The 25,645-nt window shown below is 38.0% G+C and overlaps 1 protein-coding gene across 1 annotated transcript in view; it reads right to left on the bottom strand.

Annotated features, from left to right (window-relative positions):
* Window positions 1-23,049, bottom strand: part of grin2da (glutamate receptor, ionotropic, N-methyl D-aspartate 2D, a) — a 63,817-nt gene extending 40,768 nt beyond the window's left edge. Inside the window, 3 exon segments of the mRNA XM_046844398.1 lie at window positions 4,871-5,137; window positions 11,763-12,324; window positions 22,993-23,049. Coding sequence (XP_046700354.1) covers window positions 4,871-5,137; window positions 11,763-12,281 — 786 coding nt within the window. The 5' untranslated portion in view covers window positions 12,282-12,324; window positions 22,993-23,049.
* Between the last annotated feature and the right edge of the window lie 2,596 nt (window positions 23,050-25,645).

Below are 25,645 nucleotides of genomic sequence, written 5' to 3'. Positions count from 1 at the left end.
GCAGATATAGTTTTTTAGCCCTGTAAAAGTAGCTTATAAGAAGTAGTTATTAAAGCGTTGGAGAAAAAATAGGATGTGCTGTAATAAGTGCGATTTTATAGCCTAGCAGCCAATTAATGTGGGTGAACATTAAATAAAATGGTGGCAGTGATTGCAAATTGATGCAATTACCCTGACTGGGATCCTTTCCGCATCCTGCTCACAGCAATTATCTATAATATATTTGCAATAGTTTAGATTATTAGACTATAGATTTTTCTTAGACAAGTAATGTATTTATATCCCCCTAGTTCTAAGAGAGATATTTGGCAACCTCAGACGCATGAATTGCACATGGGTAGGTTTAATAATATGAATGAGTTGTCTAGAAAATCAGAAAGAGCGTGTAAGTAAGCCCAAAAACTTCAACTGCGTATAGTGTTCCTAGTTTTTGCACTTAATTTGTTTAAAATCACCAACATTGGAATATGGTCCAAAAAGACAAAACATTTTTAGCTGTTATTATTAAGCTGTTATGGATATAGTATTGACTGTAGATCTCAACCATGAGAACGCCATTATGAACTAATAGAGATTTCTTCATTTCATTTGCTTGCATTGCTTGCATTGCAATAATTAGTCTATAATTACTATTGATGACTAAAATATTTTATTATATTTTACACTTAAATCATATTACTATCAGCAGGTAGAAATGATTAATCAATCTGCCTCTATTTATTGATTTTTTTTGTTCTATGGTTCAAAGGCAAGTAATTAAGTGGGGCGTCAACAGTAAATACTACTGCAAAAGTCATACCCCACGACAAGAATGGCAACCTCAAAGTTAAGTGAAATGTACACAGGTACAGCAAATTCAATACATCTGAAGCCACCCATGAAATCTAGCTTAAATATCAACTAACAAAAGTTGTACCATGATCTTACCAAATCAAGTCTCTAAGAGCCTAAACACAAAAAAATGATGTAATTTATCCCTCTACAAACAAATCTTTGACCCAGTGTTGTCTTTTGCCAAGTGTTTAAACAATATTACACAATAGTCACATGACATAAAAAAGTACGGATTCTGTTTAGCAATTATTGTAACTTTGTCCCTCTCTTTAAATTGTTTTATGCTATGATGCTTTTTTGCATTGCATAAAAAGAGTATCTTTTGTGAGAAAGGCAGAGTCTCTGAGACATAAAGATGGGCAGAGGTTCACCAATCTGTGAAAAACTTGTCTACAAATTGTGGAACAATTTTCGAATAATGTTCCTCAACATAAAATTGCAAAGAATTTTAATATTTGATCATCTGCAGTACATAAGATCATCAAAAGATTCTGAGAATCTGAATAAATCTGAATCTGTACTAATGAGGAGGGGGACCATCCAGCTAGTAATCAGTGCTCAGTTCAAAAGCTAGCATCAGTGATGGGGCATGCATGTGGGTGCATTAGCGCCTATGTAATGGACAGCTTGCACATCTGGAAAGGCACCATCAATGCTGAATGGTATATACAAGTTTTAGAGCAAAAACGCTTCCATTCAGGCAAAAATATGGGTTTATAAGATTTGCAAACATTGCATTTTGTTTTTTACATCTTGCACAGCATCACAATGTTTTGGAATTTGGGTTATAAGAAGCACCAATACTTATTCAGTAAGAAAAATAACAAAGACTGAAACCAAAAACAGAGGGCTGTGTTGCATTCAAAGGCATAGCATTTGAATTATTACGGCAATGCAAATTTATCTGCAAAATGCTAAATAAAAACAACTGTAGTTAAAACCTTTTTTTAACTCCCACACTCCTATCACACACAGTTTCTTGCCATTTATACTTTCACTACTTTGCCTGTTTTTTTTTTCTGTCTGTGCAGGAGACACGATGACATGCAGTTTAAATCAGACACTGATTAGGGTCTCCAAAGTCCCACTTCTTTGACACTGGGGAGAATTAATCACTCAAGTCAGTGAATGCGGAGAATGGCTGCTGGTGTGTGGCAGCCCCTATGGAATTGAGTCAGTCACCTATGTGTCAAATGAAAACTGTCATTTAATGTGACGCTGATCAGTAACATTACACATGCCAGCCTCACTATTGCGTCTCCCAAAGAACCATTACATAAAGGCCACAGTTTTACTCAAAAGAGAAAAAAAAGGAAATATTGATACAAAGAACTGTTAGATATTTATATGTCGGTGGTAATATTCCTTCTAATACTGCAGTTTAATATGCAGTCATTAGTTTTAAAAGTATATTTGAGAGGAATGTCCTGATGAGAACTGGGTTTCCAGTCCGTCTTTAGGGCACATTGGTGATGTCCACTATTCAGTAAACCATCTACTGCTTAGACAAGTAAGAACCTGTTTTTTCTTCTGAAGCAGACAAACAGTTAATCTGAAGATTGGGAAGCTGCCAATTTATGTAAATCCACTGATTCAAGAAGTTGGGTGATTCAACAAGAAGGAGGAGTGATAAGCCAATGAAACGTCAAAGAGAAGCCATCCATCATCATTCCACTAGAGTCTGGCTCCACTCCCACCTTTGTGCTGGAATTCATTAAAGCCTCTTACAAGTCTAGGCATTCAACAATTTTGCTGAAAATGATTGCTAGATTATAAAAAGACATTTTGCATCAGGAATAAGCTTAGATTAAGTGCCCTTAAGGAAATCCACCACAAACAAAAGAGTCCAACCTGGGGTCAGAATAGCACTAGTATCACAAGCAGTCTTCCATGGGTCCAGAGGAGGATCTGCCATGGCAGCCTTGATATAGGAGACCACCGATGTTGTTGTTGTTGCGATGTGCACACTCTTCTTGGCATTTAGTCTTAACCACAGCTCCATAATGCAGGCGTGAACGACATCTCAATGCCGGATTGCCAGAAGCTCTGATCAATCTAATATCTAATAATATGATATAGTTCAGAATGCGGGCGTCCAAGTCAGAGCCGCATTCATACACTTTGTGAAGGTGTGGGGTGAGAGCACAAGGCCAAACGGAAGGAACCCGGTATTGGTCAGCTTTGCCCCCAAAAGCAAACCTCAGGAACTTCCTGAGGGAGGGAAGGATGGATATGTGGAAGTAAGCGTCCTTTAGATCTAGCGTGACAAACCAGTCCTCAGACCGGATTTGAGACATGACCTGCTTGAGAGTAAGCATCCTGAACCTGAGCCTCAGTAAGAGAGGAAAGGAGTGCAGATCTAAAATAGGATGCAACCCCCCATCCTTTTTGGGAACCACGAAGTACCAGCTGTAGAACCTGAACTCTCTGTCTAAAGGAGGGATCACCTCAATAGCCTCCTACCTTAAAAGAGTAATTACCTCTTGTTCCAAGACCAGAGCCTGCTCGGGTCCCACTAGAGTGGGACACACCCCGTAGAAGCGAGGAGGGCCCAACAGAACACAAAGAAAAGCGCTAGATCTGGCAGGTGAGGCGGAAGAAAGAGACAAGCCCGTCTCTAAGCCCTCTGTCAGATCTGCCTGTGAGCCCCATGACATCTGATGCTGCTTTGCCTCAGCAACAGCGGGGCCAGAGCTGCAAGGGTAAGTGCCTTGCTCGAAGATCACTCTCTGGGAGTGGAGGGTCTGAATGGAAATGCCTCTGCAATGCGAGCAGTCGACTCCCTCAAGAACCAACTTAGCATGCTCCTCTCCCAAGCAAGCTATACACAGCCGGAAGTCATGCTTGCTTTTCTTTTCCATTAAATATTTTTTCTTATTTTCTTTCTTATTTTTCTCGGCTCCACCACATGCGCGTTTTATTGCTTCCTGGTCGTGACGTCACCGCGCCGGCGCCTCTCTGTTGGGTGGATTGCACATGTGATTCAGAGCATGGACAATGCAGAAGCGTTCCCAAAGCGTTGTTGTCGCAGCTAGAATTCCAGAAAGGGAACTAGATTGTCATGCCAAAGTTCTGCCAGGGCACACTTAATGCTGTGTATAATGTTATTAGTTATTCATCCCATATCCTGACATAGATTCCACACTGCTAGAAGCAAAGTGTCAATTACAGTGATTTCTCCAGTGCTAGCAATAAAATTGGTAATATATTGGTAGCACACTTGACATTCAATACAATATCATGAGTCACCATTAGAGCATCAGCAAAGTGTCTGCATTTAAAACCTGGGCGGCACATATTTAGATTAATGAGACCACCTACTCTACTACAAAGGCATGAGTTGAAAGAATACGGCTACATCCAATTTGCTTGTAACCCATCACAGAGTTGAGTACCACAGATAGCTTGGTTGTTATCAGCCTAGATAATTTCCTGTACAAGCATGATCTTTAAGGTGTTCTAAAAATTATCTGATAGAGTTAATTCGGTTATCAACTCTCAAGGAACAAATTATCCAATTAAAAACCAATGTGCAAAATAATTCACACTATACTGAATAGTTTTTGTCCATTTCATTTGGTGCGACAGTGGTGTTTTCGCTTTCCTATCATTTGCGTGTCAGTACTTGAATGAGCAATTTGAGATTTTACAAAACCAATGAATCAAATACAGAAGAAGGAACTGGAAGGAAAATAGAAACAAAGAAATGATTGAAGATACAGCAAGAGCTGATAATACAGAGAAAGCTGAATAACAGGATACAAATAACAGTTTATAGAAAGTAAAAAAATGCATATGGGTAAAAAAATCATAATGATTTGGGATCATGGCATGGGGAATTGTAAAACAATTAGAAAGAATGTGAAATAATATTATTCCGTTGCAGTTTATAATTGTGTCACTAGAAAAACCAGACTGAACTGAATATAGGTATGTATTAAAATAAAGAGCAAGACTAGTCCAAGAAGCAAATGAAACCTTGACCCATTTTCTACTTGAAACCTAAAGTACAGGAGGAACTCCTCCTTTTTCTGACCTGAGCCTCATTCTCTTTTAGCAGCCTGCGAGTTCTTGCCCCTCCAGGATCATCTGTAAGGTTAAGCATCACCGAGCTCTTTCTCTCCCAGCCAATAAACGAGCCATCGGTGATACCCTCCACCATGTCCAGGAAGTCCTCGTAACCATGTTGGCGAGTGGTGACTACTGAGAACGATGTCCAGTCGAACTCCTCCAGTACTTCAAAGACGACCTCGAGCTGTAGTGCAGTGGAACATGCGAACTGCAGGTAGACTGAGCCACTCTCCTGTGTTCACATGAAAAAAATAATGTTTGTTAGAACTCTTACATCCAAATACCTGTTTCGTCTTTAGATAAAGTTAAATAATGCTGAGAATCTGTCTTTTAAAACATATGGGCCTAACTTTACTAAACTACCAACTGTTTTTTTAATTATATGCAGATTACAGAGATTATGTATGTGAAAGCATCTTGCCTTACAAGTTGGAGCAAAAGCCCCTTGTTTGCCTCTGGAACCTCAGTTTGTAAGGAAGATGTGCATGATGATTATTTCTTTCCAATGGGGTAGCGACCTCCTTTTGTTTTGAATACCCTGAATCACTAGCAAGCTACTTATACTTCTTTCACTGAGACAATCATATTCAAATTACAGAGATTATGTTCTACAGAGGGTCTAGCCTGAGCAGAACAAGAATTTATTCAAACGTTTAGTCGCCGGTACATTTAATCTCGTAATTGTCTCGCACCATAGGCACTGCGAATGCTTGGATGATATTTGTGTACTCGTGTGCAAATCATTGATATACAGTAAGTATGAGATATATTTTGTCTGGTAAAAGAAATCGCGTTACAATTGTATTCCTGTACATGCATGACATTTAAATGGAAATCCAGTATTACATCTCCCCAGTATTACTTAAGAATTAGAATTAATTATGTATTTCTGAGAAATACAGAGGATGCTGATTGTTAAAGCTGCCATGTTGGTAAGTTTTTTCATACCTCAACCTCATACTCTTCCGATATTCTTTATTTGATTGACTTACAGTACTTTTAAGGTTTCCCACCCTGCTGTTTCTCACAATGTGTCCTTTAAAAAAAACTCCTACACAAAAGCTTGAGAGTCAGTTGACATTAGGCGACCTTGAATGATTCCCCTACACTGGCTTCCATTTCATTTCACTGCTTGGGAATTCGGCCATTCCACCATAAAGGAGATTTATAATGCTGGCAATGAGCTGTACGTATAACAGTGACAAACTGCAGCGCTTCACTTGACACTTGCTAATGGAAAATGCATACATCATCGCTGGGTGCTCTGAAAATGCAGAACGGCGCTTGTATTATTCCTACTGGTGGAGTTAAGCTTCTCGTCATGATCGCAATTATCTGCCATATTTACTTACTGCTGTTGTTAAAGTCTTTCAATGTGAGCTCTGAAAAGATCGTTATCCTGCAGATGTTCCAGAAATGGCACAGCAGTTAAAGAACATTAAAGCAAATGTTTAGAAATGAGTAAAGCAATTATAAAAAAAATATTAATTAATTGGTGTAATAACAGATCAACTGTGACTTTGAATATTCAAATTATCTTATCTATTACACACTTCATAATTTAAGTAATAAGTGAATCATTTTTGTTTGTCAGAAGCAAACATATTGCCTTTTTATTTGAACTTATTATTAGTCTTCTCTGTTCTTCTTCAATTTTGAACACTATTTTTCCTAGAGCTATCAGTCTAGACATTCAACCTGGAAACTCAGGTTTCTAACTTACACAAATTGCAGTTTTCTGGTACAGAACAAAATGGTTACTTCTACCAAATTCCACAGCATCCTTCATAGTGTTCAGACCGATCACAGCCCAATTTTTCAAACTGATAAGTTTTACAGTTTTCCCGTAGCAGACGATCAAAAGAATCCCACAATTTCAAGCGAGGCTCTGAACATTCCATCAATGTAAGTGAATAGGAGTACTTATATTGATGGAAAGTTCAGAGTCTGGCTTGAAATTGTATAACTCACACACCTGCATGTGTACAGGCATCAAGCCCTACTTTTCTCCCTTTCACATTCTATCTATCGATCCATCGATCCATTGATACATACATCATTTCTTTCTTTCGTTCTTTCTTTCGTTCTTTCTTTCTTTCGTTCTTTCTTTCAGACAGTTTTTTCAGTCAACATCAAAGTTTGTCTTGATTAACTTTATCGCTCTAGTTGCCTACTGTAACTTTCTATATTATCACAGAACCTTTCTGTTTGCTTTGCGTTTCTTTTCACCCCAAACCCCACATGCTTATTTTTTTTTTACAGTATATACAGGAAGTAAAAAGTTTTTTTTGCATTATACGGATTTCTGATTCACACATATAGATTCATTCAGCAATTGAGAGATTTTATCTACAAAACCTACCAGATCCATACCAGGTCATGGAATAAATGGTATTAAACTAAATAGAGATGTGCCTTTTTTGTCAGTGGTTTGCCCCAAAAGACAACCTAAATATTGCTTTCCTGAGCTCTGGAAATAAAAGCATATTTCTGTATAAACAATAGAAATTTTATAAGGACTAGAGGACTTGTAAAAAGATGTATATCTCTACTGGGTCTATAAAAATGATAATAAATGTGTGTTTAAATAAATAAGTGTTTCTCTCATTTAAAATATTAAAATTATAATACTTAAAATATTAATTCTCCACTACTATATTATTCATTCTACACTACTTATAAATAAATACAGTTCTGGAAAATCCTACAGGAATATTAATAAAATGCTGTTCAAAAGACCTGAAAAACACAGAGACCTTTATAGTACATTTTGTTCTATTTTCTTTCAAGGTTTCGAAAAAGTGTTTTGTTTCTCAATATTTTCTAAAGACAAATGTTTAATCATGTCTTAGCTATAAAATTCTTGCCTTTTGTTTTGGTAAAAAAAATCCCTTAGATTCTGTTTTTCTTCCTGTTTTCTTAAATATCCTGATCAAGCTAAGCCTTGTGCGTGTACTCTGCTCATTTATCTCACTCGTTCTCGTTCCAGTGTGCGTTCCCTTACCTCTGTCTTCTTATTTTCAACGTCTTATTTGAACCCTCTGTAGTTTGCACCTTGCTTCACATGCTTCGTATCATGTTTTCTTGTCTAATTCCTATAGACTCTTTATTCCTGTATGTGTGTCTTAGAAGGCTTTGTTCTACACTAACTGAGTGTTGCTGTACTGTGTCGCAGATGGTAAACAGCATGTTGCGAGCCAGACAGCAGTTGAAAAGGAGAAAAAACAATCTATTCATACACTAAAGCCCTCAGATAAATGTACCCAAAGTCAATCAATAGAAAAATATGTGTTCTGAACAAGAATAATAATCACCAATAGTAATAACAATAATCAATACTGCATCCTATGTTCTGTAGAACAGGCTCCAGACCTACTACAACCCCAATCAGGATCAAGCTGTTACTTAGGATGAAACAACTACCGTAATTTCCGGACTATAAAGCACACCCATATATAAGCCGCTGATTTTGACAAATATTTTTATTTTTAACATAAATAAGCCGCACCTGTCTATAAGCCGCACTACTACACTAATGTACTTTACACAGGCTTTAACAAAGACACGTTACAACGGCTTGTATCTAAACAGTAGCCGACCAAGAAAGTCATTGTTCACTGTCTTCCTCCTTTCTTTCACAACTATTTCTCTCGGGAGTTTATCTTTTGGCATCGTCATGCGTTTAAAAATCACCCGATGGAAGTTTTTTCTCCCGATGCCGTGCAGCTCAGAACACAGATGAGGTGCGTTTTTTCGTTTCCGTTCGGAAATTTCATTGGTCTAATGTTATGGGGTTCAGTTTTTTGGCTTGAAGTTTGTGAAACCGGGAAAAACCCAGGAAAAATTCATAAATTAGCCGCTTCGTTGTTTAAGCTGCGGGGTTCAAAACGTGGGAAAAAAGTAGCGGCTTATAGTCCAAAAAATACGGTAGATGTGTATCTGTAGCAGTGCAGCCTGAACTTACGGTATATTGTGATTGTAAAAATGTGATCACCGTATTCAAGATATCATAAAGATAAATATATGATTTAATATGTATGAATTTGAGGCAAAACCTGTGATGTATCTCATTTTGAAAGTGCAATAGTGTGACTTAAACAGGCTTCCTGCCCATAACTTCTGTTCTAGTATCATGCTGCTTTAATGTGGTAGGATTATAGCCACACAAGTATTTAACTGCATCATGTAATTAATTGTTGCCCTAATTAATCCTATCAAACACCCTCCTCCATGCTTCATTTGGCGGTTTTGTAAAGAGTAAGACTAAACCTCAAGAGAGATGCCCTGTTCAAGCTTGAGTAACCTCCACATCTGCCAATTCACAACAGAGTGCTCTAGACTGCTTATTAAAGCATAAATTGTGGTTAATGGCTGGTGTATTGGAAAATGCATGAAGGTTGCATTAAAATGCATTGAATACTAAGAAAAGATAAAAGAAACAGCTCAATAGAATTTTAATTTTATGTCATGTCTCAGTTTGACTGAAATCATAAATATATGGAGAATGATATATGAAAAAGTAGAAAGAGCCTGTAGCAAACAGACAAACTGGCACTAGATCAAAAGATGAATTATACAAGATTTATTCAGGAGATCTTCTAAACTAGCTCATGCTCCACAATGGAGAACAAGTTTGAGATACATGGCAGATCAGAGTTTACTGGCAAAGTATGTCTATGTACGGCTCAGTATAATGTACAAATGATTCATCATATTTCATCACCACAATAACATTAAGAAACTAAGCCTATTAGCATACGTAGGAAGCACTGGAACACTTCACATCCACTGATGCATATATTGTAAATGTAATGTATTGTAAATGATGTATATATGGTGTTTATATATATTAGGGCTGTCAAAACGAACGCATTAATTTTAACGGCACTACCTTTATTAATTAATTCAGAGTGTATTTCTGTTTGACCATTTTATAAAAAAAAATATGAATAAATAAATTTTGGAAGGTGAGAGGATGCTTGAGTAATGGAGAAGGAGTGTGCTGGTACCGATCTTTAAGAATAAGGGAGATGTGCAGACCTGCAGTAACTACAGGGGAATAAAGTTGATCAGTCACACCATGAAGTTATGGGAAAGAGTAGTGGAAGCCAGGCTGAGAGAAGAGGTCACCATCTGTAAGCAACAGTATTGTTTCATGCCGAGGAAGAGCACCACAGACGCATTATTTGCTTTGAGAATGTTAATGAGAAGTATAGGGAAGGTCAGAAAGAGTTGCATTGTGTGTTTGTGGATTTAGAGAAAGCGTATGACAGGGTGCCGAAAGAAAAGTTTTGGTATTGTACGAGGAAGTCAGGTGTATCAGCAGGACATGTATGGTGACAGTGTGACAAGAGTGAAGTGTACAGTAGGAACGACAGACTGGTTCAAGGTAAAGGTTGGACTGCATCAAGGATCGGCTCTGAGCCCTTTCCTGTTTGCAGTGGTGATGGACAGGTTGACGAACTAGGTCAGACAGGACTATCCATGGAGTGCAGTTGCAGGGAGAAAAGGTGTTTAGGTACATGGGATCAACAGTGCAAAGTAATGGAGAGTGTGTTAGAGAACTGAAGAAAAGTGTGCAGGCAGGGTGGAGTGGGTGGAGAAGAGTGATAGCAGGAGTGATTTGTGATAGAAGAGTATCTGTGAGCATGAAAGGGGAAAGTTAATAGGACTGTGGTGAGATATGCAATGTTGCATGGTTTAGAGACAATGGCATTGAGACAGGAGGTGGAGCTGGAGGTGGCAGAGCTGAAGATGTTGAGGTTTTCATTGGGAGTGACGAGGATGGACAGGATTAGAAATAAATTTTATTGGAGGGACAGCTCATGTAGGACGTTTTGGAAAGAAGGTGAAGGAAGCGAGATTGAGATGGATTGGACATGTGCAGAGCAGGGACATGGGGTATATCGGTAGGAGAATGCTGAGGATGGAGCCACCAGGAAAGAGGAAAAGAGGAAGACCAAGGAGGAGGTTTATGTATGTGGTGACGGAAGACATGCAAGTAGTTGGTTTGAAAGAGGCAGATGTAGAGGACAGAGGGGTATGGAGACAGATGATCCACTATGGCGACCCCTAATGGGAAAAGCCAAATGAAGAAGAACTTGTGCACTAATATGAATGTTGAATTTTTTTTACTGCAGTCATCTAGACTATGTTCTGAACCTTGCAAGTCTGTGCTTAACATATTTTCACCACAGCCAGTGATACTGTACTGTACATGTTTGTTCTGCACCTAATAGTGATCAGCTTTGTGAGAACATTCAATGTTTTCTTGGTCTCAAGAAATCGTTTGCGACAGATCATGAAATTGTCAGGGGACAGTGTGGGCTTTGGTAAGTGACACACCTTTAAAAGACCTAAAAGCTAATTGTTTGAATGCATGCTGTGGTAAGGTCACATGTGCTATCCCTCAGGCAAGCCTGTCTAAGCAGGCTGCTCTGCTCCTCTGCTGACAGGTTTTATTCCTTAGTGTGGTGCTTTTAGCTAGGTTTTTAATTAAATTCTTTAACTAAGAACAAGGGTGCATTTGTTATATGCTTTTTTGTTGTTGTTGTTAAATGCATGCTATTATTCTTCTAATTGTCTATAGCTGACAATGTGAGCAGTTCCATGAAACCAGGAAACACTTCAGAGAAACATATATAATAACAAAGTATAATATTCTATTATTCTACATGTCTTGAACATGAAATGAAAAGGATGTAATTATTTTCAATGAAATCTGTATTCATCTTCCTAAAATCAAATAAAATCTCCATCAAATCAAATTTAAACTCAAAATATAATGTTTCATGATGTATCATAAAAAATCTCTGTTTTGCTACAGAAATAGGTGCATGTGCATGCTAAAATCTTACCTGTGTCTCTCTGCCCAGCCCAGCTCCACCTCCCACAGCCATGATGGGCACACCAGTTTGTGCTGAGACAAACTCAAGCACAGGTGCCAGCGGGGCACGCTCAGGCGGTGGCGGCTTTTCTTGTTCGAACACTAGGCCTTGCAGTGGTGTGCTGGCCAGCAGCTCGCACAGCTGTAGCAAGAGGCTTCCTGGGCTGCTCTCGTTTACTGCCAGCCAGATGACATTTGCTGGGCCCCATGGTGTCATCACACTCTCACCCACCTGCCCTGGCCAGCCTGTGCCCACTCCTGTTCCTGCTGCTGTACCTGCACCTGCCGCCAAGGTGCCCCCTACCCCTACACTCGTCTCCGGGAGGTGGGAGGAGCCCGAGTGGACCACGGCAATGTTGACTCCTCCCGAAGCCCCGCCCGAGTCCCTCTCTCGCTCCCGGGGGCGGAGCAGTAGCGGCGGGGACGACCAAGCCGGCCCGCTGCACGCCAGCACAGCCAATAGGAGTGAGATAGCAGGCTGCACCACCATGATGTGGTGTGTTATATGGTGAGGTCTGGTTCAGGTTGATAACCTTAAAAAAAAAAAATTTAAAATTAAAATTAATGGATATTAATTTATCATGCAGCAGCAAAATACATTTGATCTGCAAAAGATACGTATCAGTATTTTTAACTGTACTTATAGCAGTATTCAAGGCATAATTGTAAACGTAGTTTCTTTTTTGCACATTTGATCAGCAAGAGTTAATTTCAGCTAAAAAATAAAGTAGAAGAGGGCAAAAAGAATTGCACAGCTGAGGAGATACAATCAGTATCATCTAAAAAAGTCATCAGTGCACAAGGAGTGTGTGTGTGTGTGTGCGTGTGTGTGTGTGCGCGCGTGTGTGTGCGCATATGTGTGCATGTAAAAAGAAATTACTGCAGGCACCAAGGCATGAGTGATGAGGTATGATGGAGGGAGTCTGAAGGAGATGCAATCAAAGCACATTATGATTATGGGATTATTGGAACTTTGAGTAAGATAAGTCTCTGCATGTCCATATTACTGAACATGTATTCAATTACTATCTTGTCGTATCTGATTAATGTGCAACCTGAGATATTATATAGATCGATCATCGAACAGTGCCTTCGCAGGTACTTTCTGTTTTTAGTCCACATATATCAAGATAGCAGTATTCCCCTAAAAAGCACCACTGTGAACCCAGCTACATCTCAAGCTTTTAACTTTTGTACCCTGCACTGTTTTATGGTTTACCCCATCAATTGATTAATGCAAATAAGGGTGAATCTAATCATTTATGCTATGGTATGTCCCAAACATAGCAAAAAAGGTAAATAAATAAATAAACAAACAGGAAACGAACAGCACGGTGGCACAGTGGGTAGTGCTACATCACCAGGCTTTCCAATTTCATCCTGACTGTGCACTCTTCTACATGTTCTCAGTAGATAACCTTTAGGTTCTCTAGTTTTCTCCCAATAAACCTGCCAGTAGGTGGTATAGACAAATGCTATTTCTTTTCTCCAGCCAAAATAAGCTTGCTGCAATCATCAAAACATGTAAAGCATTACTGCTTCATGTTTTCCAGCATACTATGCCTTTATTTGATATTTATATGTAAGAAAAATTTGCAGACCATTTAGGAATTTTTGTTTGTTCCTTATCATTTAAAGTTTGTGCCTAAACGAGCCAGTGGAAACTGTGGTAAAGTAAAACTCCTTAAGATGGAAAGAGGAAGAAACCTTGAGAGCAAACCGGCTCAGAAGGGAACCCATCCTCATCTGGGTTGCAGTGAAGTTTAATTTAATGTACATTACTAGGTCTGATAAGAAAATTATCTACATGGCCACAAAAAATAATACCCGCAGAATCCATTTTTTATGGGCACTTTAGCAAGATTGACAGGTTAAGGCACTGACAGGTGAAGTTTTATTTACCTATGCGATAACATTCTATAAAAATAAAAATAAAAATTAGTCTAAACAGAAAATAAATGCAGTAAAACTCTACAGTTGATTAAATCTCAACTTTGGCTGTAGATGATTTGTCTCTTGGTGTAAAAGAATATATGGAGTATATGCATTCATCCATTCTATTCAGGGTTTATTCCTTCCTCATTCCTATTTTTTCCATGATAGGCTCCTGAGTCATGACCCTGAGCTGGATAAAATAGCTGAAAAAAGATGAAAAACAAAAATAAATGAATGAATGAATGAATGAATGAATTAAAGAACGAACAAACGAATGAATCATTCAATCATTCTATCCATCATTAGATGAAAAAACACACAAAGAGAAACCTGATTCTTTGAAAAAAAATTGCCAAGCAAAACACTTTGAATCACTTTCAAGTCAGGCTGCACACCAGCCACCACACCTTCTCTGGTGTAATGAATTATAAAGTCGAAAACAAGGTTTGATCTATAGCGATATCAATCTGAAAAAAACCTTGAGTTCTTCTCTTCTATGCCATAGGACTGATAAGCCGTTCCAGCGAAAGTCCCAATCCTCACAGCAAGAAAGAATTGTTCTCATGTCCTCTACTGTTCACACTTACTAAGATGCAAATCATTATATGGGAACGGGAGCCGAATAAAAATGACCATCTTACGCAAAACAATGTTGAATGTTTAGCATATGGGTAATAAGGACTCCTCAGAATGTATATCCAGTAAAGGTTTTAGCTGCTTGGTGGTCAGCCTGTCTCTTAAATCCACAATTTCAGGGATCCGAGGTATAAACCAGTACAAAGTAATACAACCATATGTGCATCTGAGTATTTTCTGGGCTTTATCATCACAGAAACAAGATTATTTACATTTTTATTTTAGATTGTGGGTGAACATTCTGGATTTGCAGATTAAGTAATGAGAAGGAAAAGGTATCTGAAAGGACGAGTGTGAAAAACTGCAGGGAAGAATGGGCAAGATGGATGGAAACAGTAAAGAAAATGTCATGTCATGTTTTAGAAAATCTAGAAAAAATTTGTAAGCCACTATAGGTTTTACTAATATTAATATCGGCCAATATCGGCTCAAAAGCTAAGTTAATGTTCACATCAAATATCAGAATAAAGTGATGGGCTCTCATGATTTGTGACTTTGATCGTCGAATGGATGCTGGTACCAGAAGTGCTGGCTTAAGTATTTGGAACTAGCAGCCATGTCACAAATAAAATTCATTGTATATACACACACATAAATATGGATTACAAGTGTTGCAGTGGAAGATATTGAGTTACCTGCTATACAGCTCTGACCTCAATCCTATTGAACAGCTTTGGGATAAATTGGAACACTGACTGCACCCCAGGCCTTCTCACCTCACCTAACCTACATCAGTATTTCACGTTGCTAACGGAAATCTTGTGGCATAACCACACACCAAAGTACATATGATTCTCATGGTCCACAATCCTTAATTCATATAACTTTCTTTCGGCTTCTCCCATTAGGGGTCGCCACAGCGGATCATCCATATTCATGATCCGCATATTCCAACTGGCACATGTTTTACGCTGGATGCCCTTCCTAACCCCCTACCCATTTATCCGGGCTTGGGGCCGGCAGTGCACTGGCTTGTGCAACCATAATGGCTGGTTGGTTCCCTGACCGGGAATCAAACCCGGGCCGCAGCAGTGAGAGCACCGCATCGTAACCACTAGATCACCAGGGAACCTATACAATCCATAGTTCATATAATGTGCAAGTATATATAACATATAACATTACTGAGATTGTAAAAGCTAAAAAAAACTGAATAAAATAAAAAATACAATAAAATCTAATTGAAGTACAAATGCAGTGAAATGTTTTTAATGACTGTCCCGTGACATAATTTTTATTTTATTTTATTTTTTTAAGGATAAAACTTAAAAATGTAATAAATAAAAATATAATAGAGGAATAAAATGGAATTTACAATCTAATAAACATTTTATTTCAGTGAAATAAAATAAGAGATTTTACACTACTGGTAGAAATGGGGTTATAAAAACCCGAAAATAGAATATACATATACAGCAGCACCCATAGGGATACAGAAACAGTGTGACTTTTGAGTTTATACAATAATAATAATAAAAATATTAATAATAACTATCAAGAAGGGACGGTAAAAGATCAAACTTAACAGGGCAAAAGGGTCAAACAGATCAGCCAGTCCCAGGTTGAGTGACAATTAGATCCAAAGCCTAGGGGCAGTAGCAGTAAAGGCCCAATCTTCTTTCCCCTTAAGCCAAGACCTTAACCACTGAAGAAGTGACAGGTGAGACTGATTAGCTGACCTAAGGTCCCTGAGAGAGGTGGAGAAGGTCAGAATGTCGAATTATATATCTATTTGGCACATTTTCTGTAGCTGAATTTATGGCCCTGGTGTATTGTTCTCTTTTGCTCCCTGGTTGAATAACAAGGAATATCTCTTTTTTTCTGGCCTTTCAATTCAATTATAGCCGACAAGATTTCAAGTTTTATTTTGGAACGTGGATCATAAATTTCTTTCTTGCCCTAGGCCGGTCCCAGTCCACATGTTTGACACCCCCTAGTGTAATATCAGTATTAGAGATGCAAATTTAAGTCCCGCTTTCGCTTAAGGGCATTAAATCATCCATTTGTATGGCTTATTGGCTTCACGAGTACCTGACGTTGTATTGGAAAGGTGGTTCATAAAAGTTTAGAATGCACATGCACCACCAGTGTATGAAGAGCATTCAATCCTACACCTACAAGAAACAGATATATTACACACACTGTAGGAGGACACTTCCTAAAAGGTTTCACATTATTTTGTGAATGTGCTTATAACACAGACCCTTTTTCTATAAAAGGTCACATATGTTCTATAAAAGGTCAAACACACACATACTGCATAGCAAGCCTCTATATGGACATTAGCACTCACACTCCATACTTGTGATAGGTTTCAATGATTTATTTCCTGTGTTTGTGGATGCTGGAGTAAAGAAGAGAAGACAAGCTGTCAGAGGCATTAAAGTGCATCCAGAAGCCTTTCCTTTAATAGTAGCTAGCTAGGCTTTCATCTGTAACATGAGTACTGTGGCTTCACTCTTTGTTACATGTATTGTATACTCCATATAGCACATGCATGCTTTATATTAGGGCCCCAAATTGTTTATTGGTTCAGGCACATAAACATTTTGAGCAGTGTTGGTGCATGTAGCTTTCTTAAATTAGACACAGTGTTGTTAAAGTCATTAGTCAGCACCAGAGAGTTCATATGGAGGACTTTGGCCGCAACTGGAGTGTTTGCAAGTGAGGCAAAGGAATGAAGGTCAGACAGTCTGTCGGAAAAAGGTACAAAAATGTCTTCTTAGCCACATAGTCAAGAAGCCAAGAACTTAAAATTGAATAAGAATGCAGAATATACACTAACCAAGCATAACTCTATAGCCACTGATAAGACATATCATTATGACCTAGTGTTGCTGCCAAAACAGTTCTGAACCATCAAGCATTAACAGCATTAGCTTCTTCAGCAATTTAAGCTACAGTTGCTAATCTGCTGGATCAGACCCCTCGGCCGCCCATGACACTGTCACCGGCTCACCACTGTTCCTTCCTTGCACCACTTTTACAAGATACTGACTACTACTTTTGGAGATGCTCCGACCCAGTCTTCCATCCATCACAATTTGGTCTCTGTCAAACTCGCTCAAAACCTTGTGCTTCCCCATTTTTTTCTGCTTCTAACACATCAAACTACTGCCTAATATATCACACCTGCTAACAGGTGCAATGGTGAAGAGATAACCAGTGTTATTCACTTCACTGGTCATAATGTCATAATGTTATAATATGTCATTTATGCCTTGTCAGTGTTTGGTATTTGGGGATGCTGAATTGGCAGTAATGTGTGAGCAGTCAGTGTGAAATTTTAAATTAAATATATTGCAATAAAATAGAAGTGTCAGTGAAATAAATAAATAATAAATCAATGCACCTCATGGAATCAAAGTGAAAATGAAATAATACTAAAATTATGAAGTTATGAAAGAAAAGTCTGATATTATGGAATATTCCTATCAGCCATAAAACTATTGTGAAGGTTCTAACCCTAACCCTACAAAAACAGCTCTGAATCATCTAGACCTCTGATAGCACCAAAACAATAGCAGAAGATCCTGTAGGTTGTGAGGTGAGACCTCGATGAAATGACAGTAGGAGATTGGAAGTCGAGTTTGTCCAGCACATCAGACAAATGCTTGATCAAATTGAGATCTGGGGAATTTGGAGGCCAAGTCAGCATCTTGCATTGTTTTCCTAAAACAATTCCTGAACATTTTCTGCAGTGTGCCAGTGTATTATGCCGCTAAAAGAAGCCACAGTCGTTAGGGGATACTGGTATTATGAAGGGGTGTACTTGGTCTTAATGTTTATGCAGGTGGTACATGTCAAGGTAACATCCCAACGATCCCAAGTTATCCCATCAAAGCATTGCCCAGAGCATCACCAGGTCTCCCCTGGCTTGCCTTCTTACCATAGTTAACCCTAGCATAATCTCTTTACCAGGTAAGCAGTAAACATGCCCCATGACAACCTGATTGATCAGACCAGACTACCACCTTCTACTGCTCCATGGTCCCAGTCTGATGCTCACGTTTTTTTATGAGTACTTTCCATGGTATACAAGACCCAGCCATTAGGGTTGCACAAGCCAGTGCACTCTTAGTGCCGGTCCCAAGCCTGGATAAATTGGGGAGGGTTGCATTAGGAAGGGCATCCAGCGTAAAAAAATGTGCCAAATCAAACATGCGGATCACGAATACGGATGATCCGCTGTGGCGCCCCCTAATGGGAGTAGCCGAAAGAAAGTTACTTTCTATGGTATACAAGGGTCAGTATGGGCTCTTTGACCATTCTGTGATGCACTGTGAGTTCTGGCATTCAGCATTAACTTTTGCAACAATATGGGCTTCAATAGATCATCTGTGGGATTACACCAGACTGATTAGCCTTCACTCCCATCACTCCTATTATCTCCCATCTATGGGTCTCGCCTGGCTGTGCATTTTAAAATAAAAGTGTCATCTTGAAATAAAAGTCCCATTACAAAATGGAAAGCTCATGAAATAAAAATATGACAATGAGTCTCATAAAAAAAAAAAAATGGAAGTCTCATTATGAAATAAATGTGACATTATGAAACAGAAGTGAAATGAAAAAGACTGAGATCAATTCTCTGAAATAAAATTAATCTTTATTTTTTATTTTTTTGGAAGGAAAAATCAAGCAAACAAAATCGAAACAATATAAAATGTCACAATGTGCATGTGAAAATGAGAATGAAGAAATCATTGAGAGCAAGTTCTATCTCCTGATCCCACGGTATGTTGAGTAATTTGTTTACTTAATTGTCTATGTATATCTTGGGTATATTTATTTATTTCATTTGTATTTAATTACATTATGTACAACATTTCAGATTCGACACAAATTAAATCTAAAACACTTTTTATTCTGGTATTACTTCCGTCATTCATCTAGCATTGTTTTCGGGTTTTTATTTTTCAAACTTTAGCCTTATTTTGGTGGTATTGTGTCAATGTGCTAATGCTTTATCTATCAACTATTACAATGGGGAATGAAATTTGTGTGTGTTTTAAAATACAAGTCAGCAAAAAAACAAAGTAGCACACTAAGTAGTAGCCGAACTATACATTTGTGCTCAGCAAGCTAGCAGATAACATGCAAGAGTGGACAAACTGCTTGGGCAAATTGGACACCCGGGAGGAGCAGATTACCCACACAGAATATTAGACATTTATTCACAGTATTACCATTAGGTAGACTGCTGATATTCAAGTAAAGGATTTTTACTTCTCCTGCTCAATAAACTAAATAAAGAAGAAAATTCCCAATAACAAAACAAAAACTGTCATCTGGTACGCTGTAACTATAGCACAAGCTGCTAATTCCGAATCATACCACTTGTTGCACGACACATGATCAGCGGGTGTGTTCTGGCTGCTGGCAGAGCAGCTTTTACTAGCTAATTAATTAGCTCACACAGATGACAGACAGTATTTTTCCAAATCAGGGGCATGGGCCTGAATTTTGCTCCAAAAAAAAAAACAGAATGGAAGTTTTCAGAATTTTGTGTTTTGAGCTTATGTTAATTAATATTATCATAAGTGTTGATTTAAATATATATATATATATATATATATGTATTTATAGTACATAATATTGAAATACATTTATTGATAGATGGTTTCATTTACATTTTTAATAAATGTTTTATTTATGTTCATTATTCATCTATTATTCTTTGCTCATATTAAACTTTTTACACCTTTTGGTAATATTAATCATCATCATTATCATAATAATAATCATTATAATGTTAAATATATAATAATGTAATAATATATGCTACTTCTCATTATTCAATATTTCAATTAGGGATCAGATTTTTTCATTCAACATGCATTTAATTGTGTAAATATTCTATAGGCCCCTCCATCTCCACATAGACAGAACTCAATGTTACTTTGGATGTCTTCTCCATGATTATAGTTGGTTGCAGCAACTCTAATAAAATATATAAACTTGAGTGCTGTGGAGAAAAAATGTATGAGCATCAATATATTGACATGGTCTGGTAAAGTCTGTGGAAAAGTGAATTAGTAAAAGCATCAATAGCTCAAATAATTATTTTATTATATTATATTATATATTATAGAATTTGTTGAATTTATCAAATATTTTTGGAGTACTTGTAGCAATATGATACCATTTGAAACTTTTCGAGGCTGTCAGTGATTATCCACACTTGTGCCAACACGACATGCTAGCGCTAGCGGACTTCCGACTCTCTGTTTTCAGAACCACGTGTGTATGTATTCGTTTTGGTGCTTGTAATGTCTCCACCCGTCTTGACTCATTCAGTTAATTATCGAACAGTGTTTGGTCCATATTTAATGGTTTATGGTTTTCTTTTTTTTTCTCTCATTTTTGGTTTTATCCTCTTATTGTTGTTTGCTGATCACCCGACCTTAACCTGGTCCACATTTCTGATTCTTACATGCAACTTTGGATTGTTTGCCTGTTTAAATTATAATTAACGTTCTAACTCTACACTTGCATTGCATGTACTCTCACATAAATAACAGCAAGGCCTTCTCTGCTGGCCTACATTTAGAATCACTGGCTTACATTTGATATATTTTGTCCATGAATATATATCACACATTTTTTACTTAAATATCTGTACTTTCTCCTTCTTCCATTTTCAAACCAGGCTTGTTTAAATCTATTTGGTGACATGATCAATATATTTTCTTCTAATTGCGCGCCGTTTTCAGCCCTTCAACCTATTTTTTGTCATTGTGCAGCCTTTTCAATCTACCACTGGTCTATTATTTCCTTGTTACCTGAGTGAAAAATTGTAGTCAGTACTTCAACTTTTACCAGAGTCTTTCAAAACATGAGTATCTGCACTACTTGAGTGAAGGATGTGTGTATTTTTGCCATCTCTGACTAAGTTAAAGTTAACATTGGAGTTTCTATCCAATTAGATTTCAGCCATCAGATTACACAACATTCCCTTTTGAGTCTGGTTCCTCTTGAGGTTTCTTTCTCATCCCATCTCAGGGAGTTTTTCCTTGCCACATTCCCCGCTGGCTCTTTTATCAGGGACAAACTTACAATTATATGGAACAAAATGATACATTCTTTATATCTATTCTTTATAACTGTTAAAAAGCGCTATACAAATAAAAATGAATTGAATTGAACTGAACATTACATATTGGCGTAACGCCAGCACTGACAGCACTGCTGGCTTTTTTTAATTATAAACCCTAAGCTGCTTGAAGCTGTTGCTTTAACCAATCAGACTGCGATTTGGTCACTCCATGGCCTGCTAGGAGGCGTCCAATCACGTCATCATTTTCACATTATTTTAATTGGATGGTCAGAAAGAGCACTAATCAGACTTGCAACCCGCATCTGCTGCAAAATGCGCAAACTCAAATATATTTAAGTGGATTTAATAACTGTTTTGTTTTTATTCCACAATTTAATTCTCCTCTGGCTGACAAAAAAAAAGAAATTGACATGGTCGCATATACACAAACATCTACAAGACTGGCTTTTAAAGAAAGAAATAGACATCATCAGAAAGGTCGGCCAAAACAGTTTAAAACATTTGTTAAGCTTTTTTGTGAACTTCAGGGTCATTTTATGAGGTTAATATGAATGCTTCTGCTAGAGATGATGTATGTGGGCAGCACAGCTGTGGCTGCAGTGAAAGGAGATGTTGAATTGTGTTCATTATCCTTTCTTACTGCATGAGATACCTGTCTGTGATGCAGCGCTCTGTTATACAGCGTTTCTCTATAACATTGATGGGTTTTATAGCCGTGGTGTCATGATGGTATTAAGAGATTGATTAATTCTGGTTGGACACCACTGGAGGCCTTGTTGTGAAATGCTCACCACAGCATGACAGGAGTATTTGGATTTGTCTCTGCTAAGACTTCAGTGTAGTGTTTGCCATCAGATTTGGCTGTAATGTATACATTATTTTATGAATTGATTATAATTCAAATGTAAAAACCTTTGGGAATCCAACAAAACTGTGCCTTAGCCTAATTACTGATGTCTAAAATCTGCAACTGAAACATCTTCCTTTCTTTTAAAAATCTCTGACACACTGCACTGCAGATCTATCAAGGGTATGTTTCTGAGGGACTATGTAGGTTTTTTTGTCTGGTAAAGGCTGAGTCAGGGAAGAATGAATGGGCTGAGCAGATGGTCACTTGTTCAGATTACAAGTCCACAGTGGGCTGTTGTTCCTCAGAGAGGACCACTTATCCAGAATGACTGTATAAACACACGAGCACACAAACATATGCACATCTCAAACCATTACCCCTATTTCAGCTCTTTCAATGTTAAAGTGCTGTTGATTTAAACCTCAGTATCAAAGGCTCACCCAGTTTCAACCAGCAGATGAATTATTGTGTATTACAAAAAAAAAAATCTCATCAAATAGCACATGCTCATAATCATTCCAATTTCACAGCTTTAAGGTTCGTTATGAATTCATACACTGTTACAATTGTGACACGTTTCCTGATACGACTTTGTTTAAACGGATTTTTAGATTTTCAACCCAAATAAATCTCCCTTAAAAAATTTATTCGCAAAACCATATCCTGGGCCAAAGCTCATCTACATTTGTTAATGTACAAAAACATAACAAATATACCTACATATCACTCCACTCCAGAGGCCAGAGACAGGGACTGGAGTTAGAGACTCAGACTTGTGTTGTCCTTGAGTCACACAATGACAAACTTCAGACTGACTTGTGATATTTCAGCCTGTTGAAAAATGTAAATAAAGAAATAAAGAAATAATTAATAGAATATGACAACTGTGGTTGAATCACCTGTGACGTATCCTGTGTTATTCATGATAAAAAAAGGTTTGCTTTTCTTTGAAATAACAGTCTATACTGTTTTTCTTTTCAATCATACAGGAGTTGCTTGTACATTTTAATAGAAGTGACCTATGAGAGTGACACAAGAATATAAACTAAGTGAACAACACACACATTCACAATGTCTCACCTCTTTAGGAATCCAGCTCTGGTATAGTCCCTGCTTAATAGACTGCAAATGCTCTAACAGATGAAGCAGACCTTCACTCTATCCACCAAACATTGGCTTGATTTGCCCAGCACCCGGGCTAAGTCTAGGCAGAAGCACAGCACTCCAACAACAAACACTTCATCAGCAACACCAACCTCAGACCCATCAGACAAGTCAACAATTCATCCACTTCCTTGATCACTCCTCCACCCAGCTCACCCCCATCACCCCCCGGACAAGAACTGCTCCATAATTCCCCCAAATGTTCTCAAGCCACAACCTTGCAACAGCAGAGCCCACTTTTGTTTTGCTAGCCTTAGAAATCATCTCTTAGCTCTGAACTCAGCACCTTCTGCCCCAAATCCTATTCACTTGACATAAAAATACCCCCTTTTGTCAATTGGAAGAGGCATTACATTTCATAAGGAGGGGTACAGCTAACTCTACCTCAAAAGCTATAACTCTGGTCATACTTTGTCCTGTTTGTGCCTCTTTTCCATTCTGTACCTCCATAATTAATTTCAAGGCCCTGTTCACTTTCATAGCCGAATATTTTAACTCCAGAAAACAATAGTCAACTAACAATTAAAACTAACTTAGCATATTTCCAGTTTCACCTCCGTGCCGGAATTTCTACACCTGCTCCTGAACTGCATTTTGACAGTTTCCTGTACAAACAACATAAACACATTCTTCTTACTTCACTACTCCCACATTAATTGGTGCAACATCTGACACCGAGGCTTTCAGGTTCCTACACACACATCCGCTCTCAGAATCAATTTTCTTGCAACCTTTTACAGCTTTCTAAGGGGTGGGAATTAGTGGCTCTGGCCTAAGTCCAGAAACCTACACTGCACACTGCACTTACTCTCAGTGCAGCCACTCCTAAACTCCCACCTCTACTTAAAGAGAAGCAGACATCTGGATTTTAGAAGCATACAAACACTACATAAGACCTATTATCAATACCCAAAAAATAAATGAATTCCTAACATGTTTTCGGTATCATAGGCTTTGATTTCAAGTGCCGGTGCATATTAATCATGGAAATTTTGAGCATATTAAAATACACTTTACACAGAAACTACAATTCATTTTAAGGATAAAATCCCCTCATTATTATTAACAAAATGATATGTATTCACTTAAAAAAAAGAACAGGACATAACATCCACTCCAATGCAGAGCCACTTTCGTCACTTATTACATTCATGCAACAGCAGCAGGCAGACCATGAAGTCACATGCACCAAACATCAATAAGTCATGATCAAAGGTGCAACAATAGGGTATATGGGCACCGTACATGGGGGAACCACTGCATATAGTGTATTTATTCTTGTATTTAACCCTCTTTTTTTGCCAACCACGATCTTGCAAAACCCTCAGCAATGTGCAGTTGCACCCCTGGCCACGATAATTGAAAAGGACCATAAGATTGCAATAACACCACTTAATTTTTCCCAAAATGTGCAATACATGCCTACCAAATTAACTAAAGGCATATCGGAGATTAAACACGCACAACATGTGCAAAATGAATGAATAAATGAACAAAAATCTGGCATTCTAGTCATTCATTTAATTATTGCACAACCACATTCGGTATCTGTAGAAACAAACAAACAAATAAGCAAACAATATATAAACAAAAAAATAGTTTTTTTTTAAATTTGAGTTCAAATATACAGAACGGAACAATAGAACTATAGAACAATAGAACAATAGAACAACAGACAGACAGACAGACAGACAGACAGACAGACAGACAGACAGACAGACAGACAGACAGATAGATAGATAGATAGATAGATAGATAGATAGATAGATAGATAGATAGATAGATAGATAGATGCGGCACAAAGACTTATTGCAACTTTGTCCGTCTTTCAAAAAAACACAATCTAGAACCTAGAGGTTGCAGACAGGCACACATTGGATTTTAGCCCCAGTCGTAACCGTTTTGTGCTCCCCAGTGCAGGCACAAATATACTTTGTTATTCACTAGGCCTAGCTGCACACATATAAAGGTAGTTTAGTGCCTGGTTAAACCATTAGGCCCACACACATAGGACACACTCCGGTAACCTAGAAGCAGCAGCAGTACACAAGTCTCCATACTTGGTTATATACATGTTTTTTTTATATTTCTATGTGTGATTATACTTAACCAAGCAGTCCTTGAACACACTAATCAACAGAAGTAATGTAGCAGATCTAGTCTACCAAGAGCAAAGTCACAAAGTGTGTCTAAAGGGTGTGATAGGTGA

Source organism: Silurus meridionalis, chromosome 29 (genome assembly GCF_014805685.1).
Source record: "Silurus meridionalis isolate SWU-2019-XX chromosome 29, ASM1480568v1, whole genome shotgun sequence".
In the NCBI taxonomy this organism is placed as follows: Eukaryota; Metazoa; Chordata; class Actinopteri; order Siluriformes; family Siluridae; genus Silurus; species Silurus meridionalis.
This window is presented reverse-complemented; position numbering and strand designations above follow the sequence as displayed.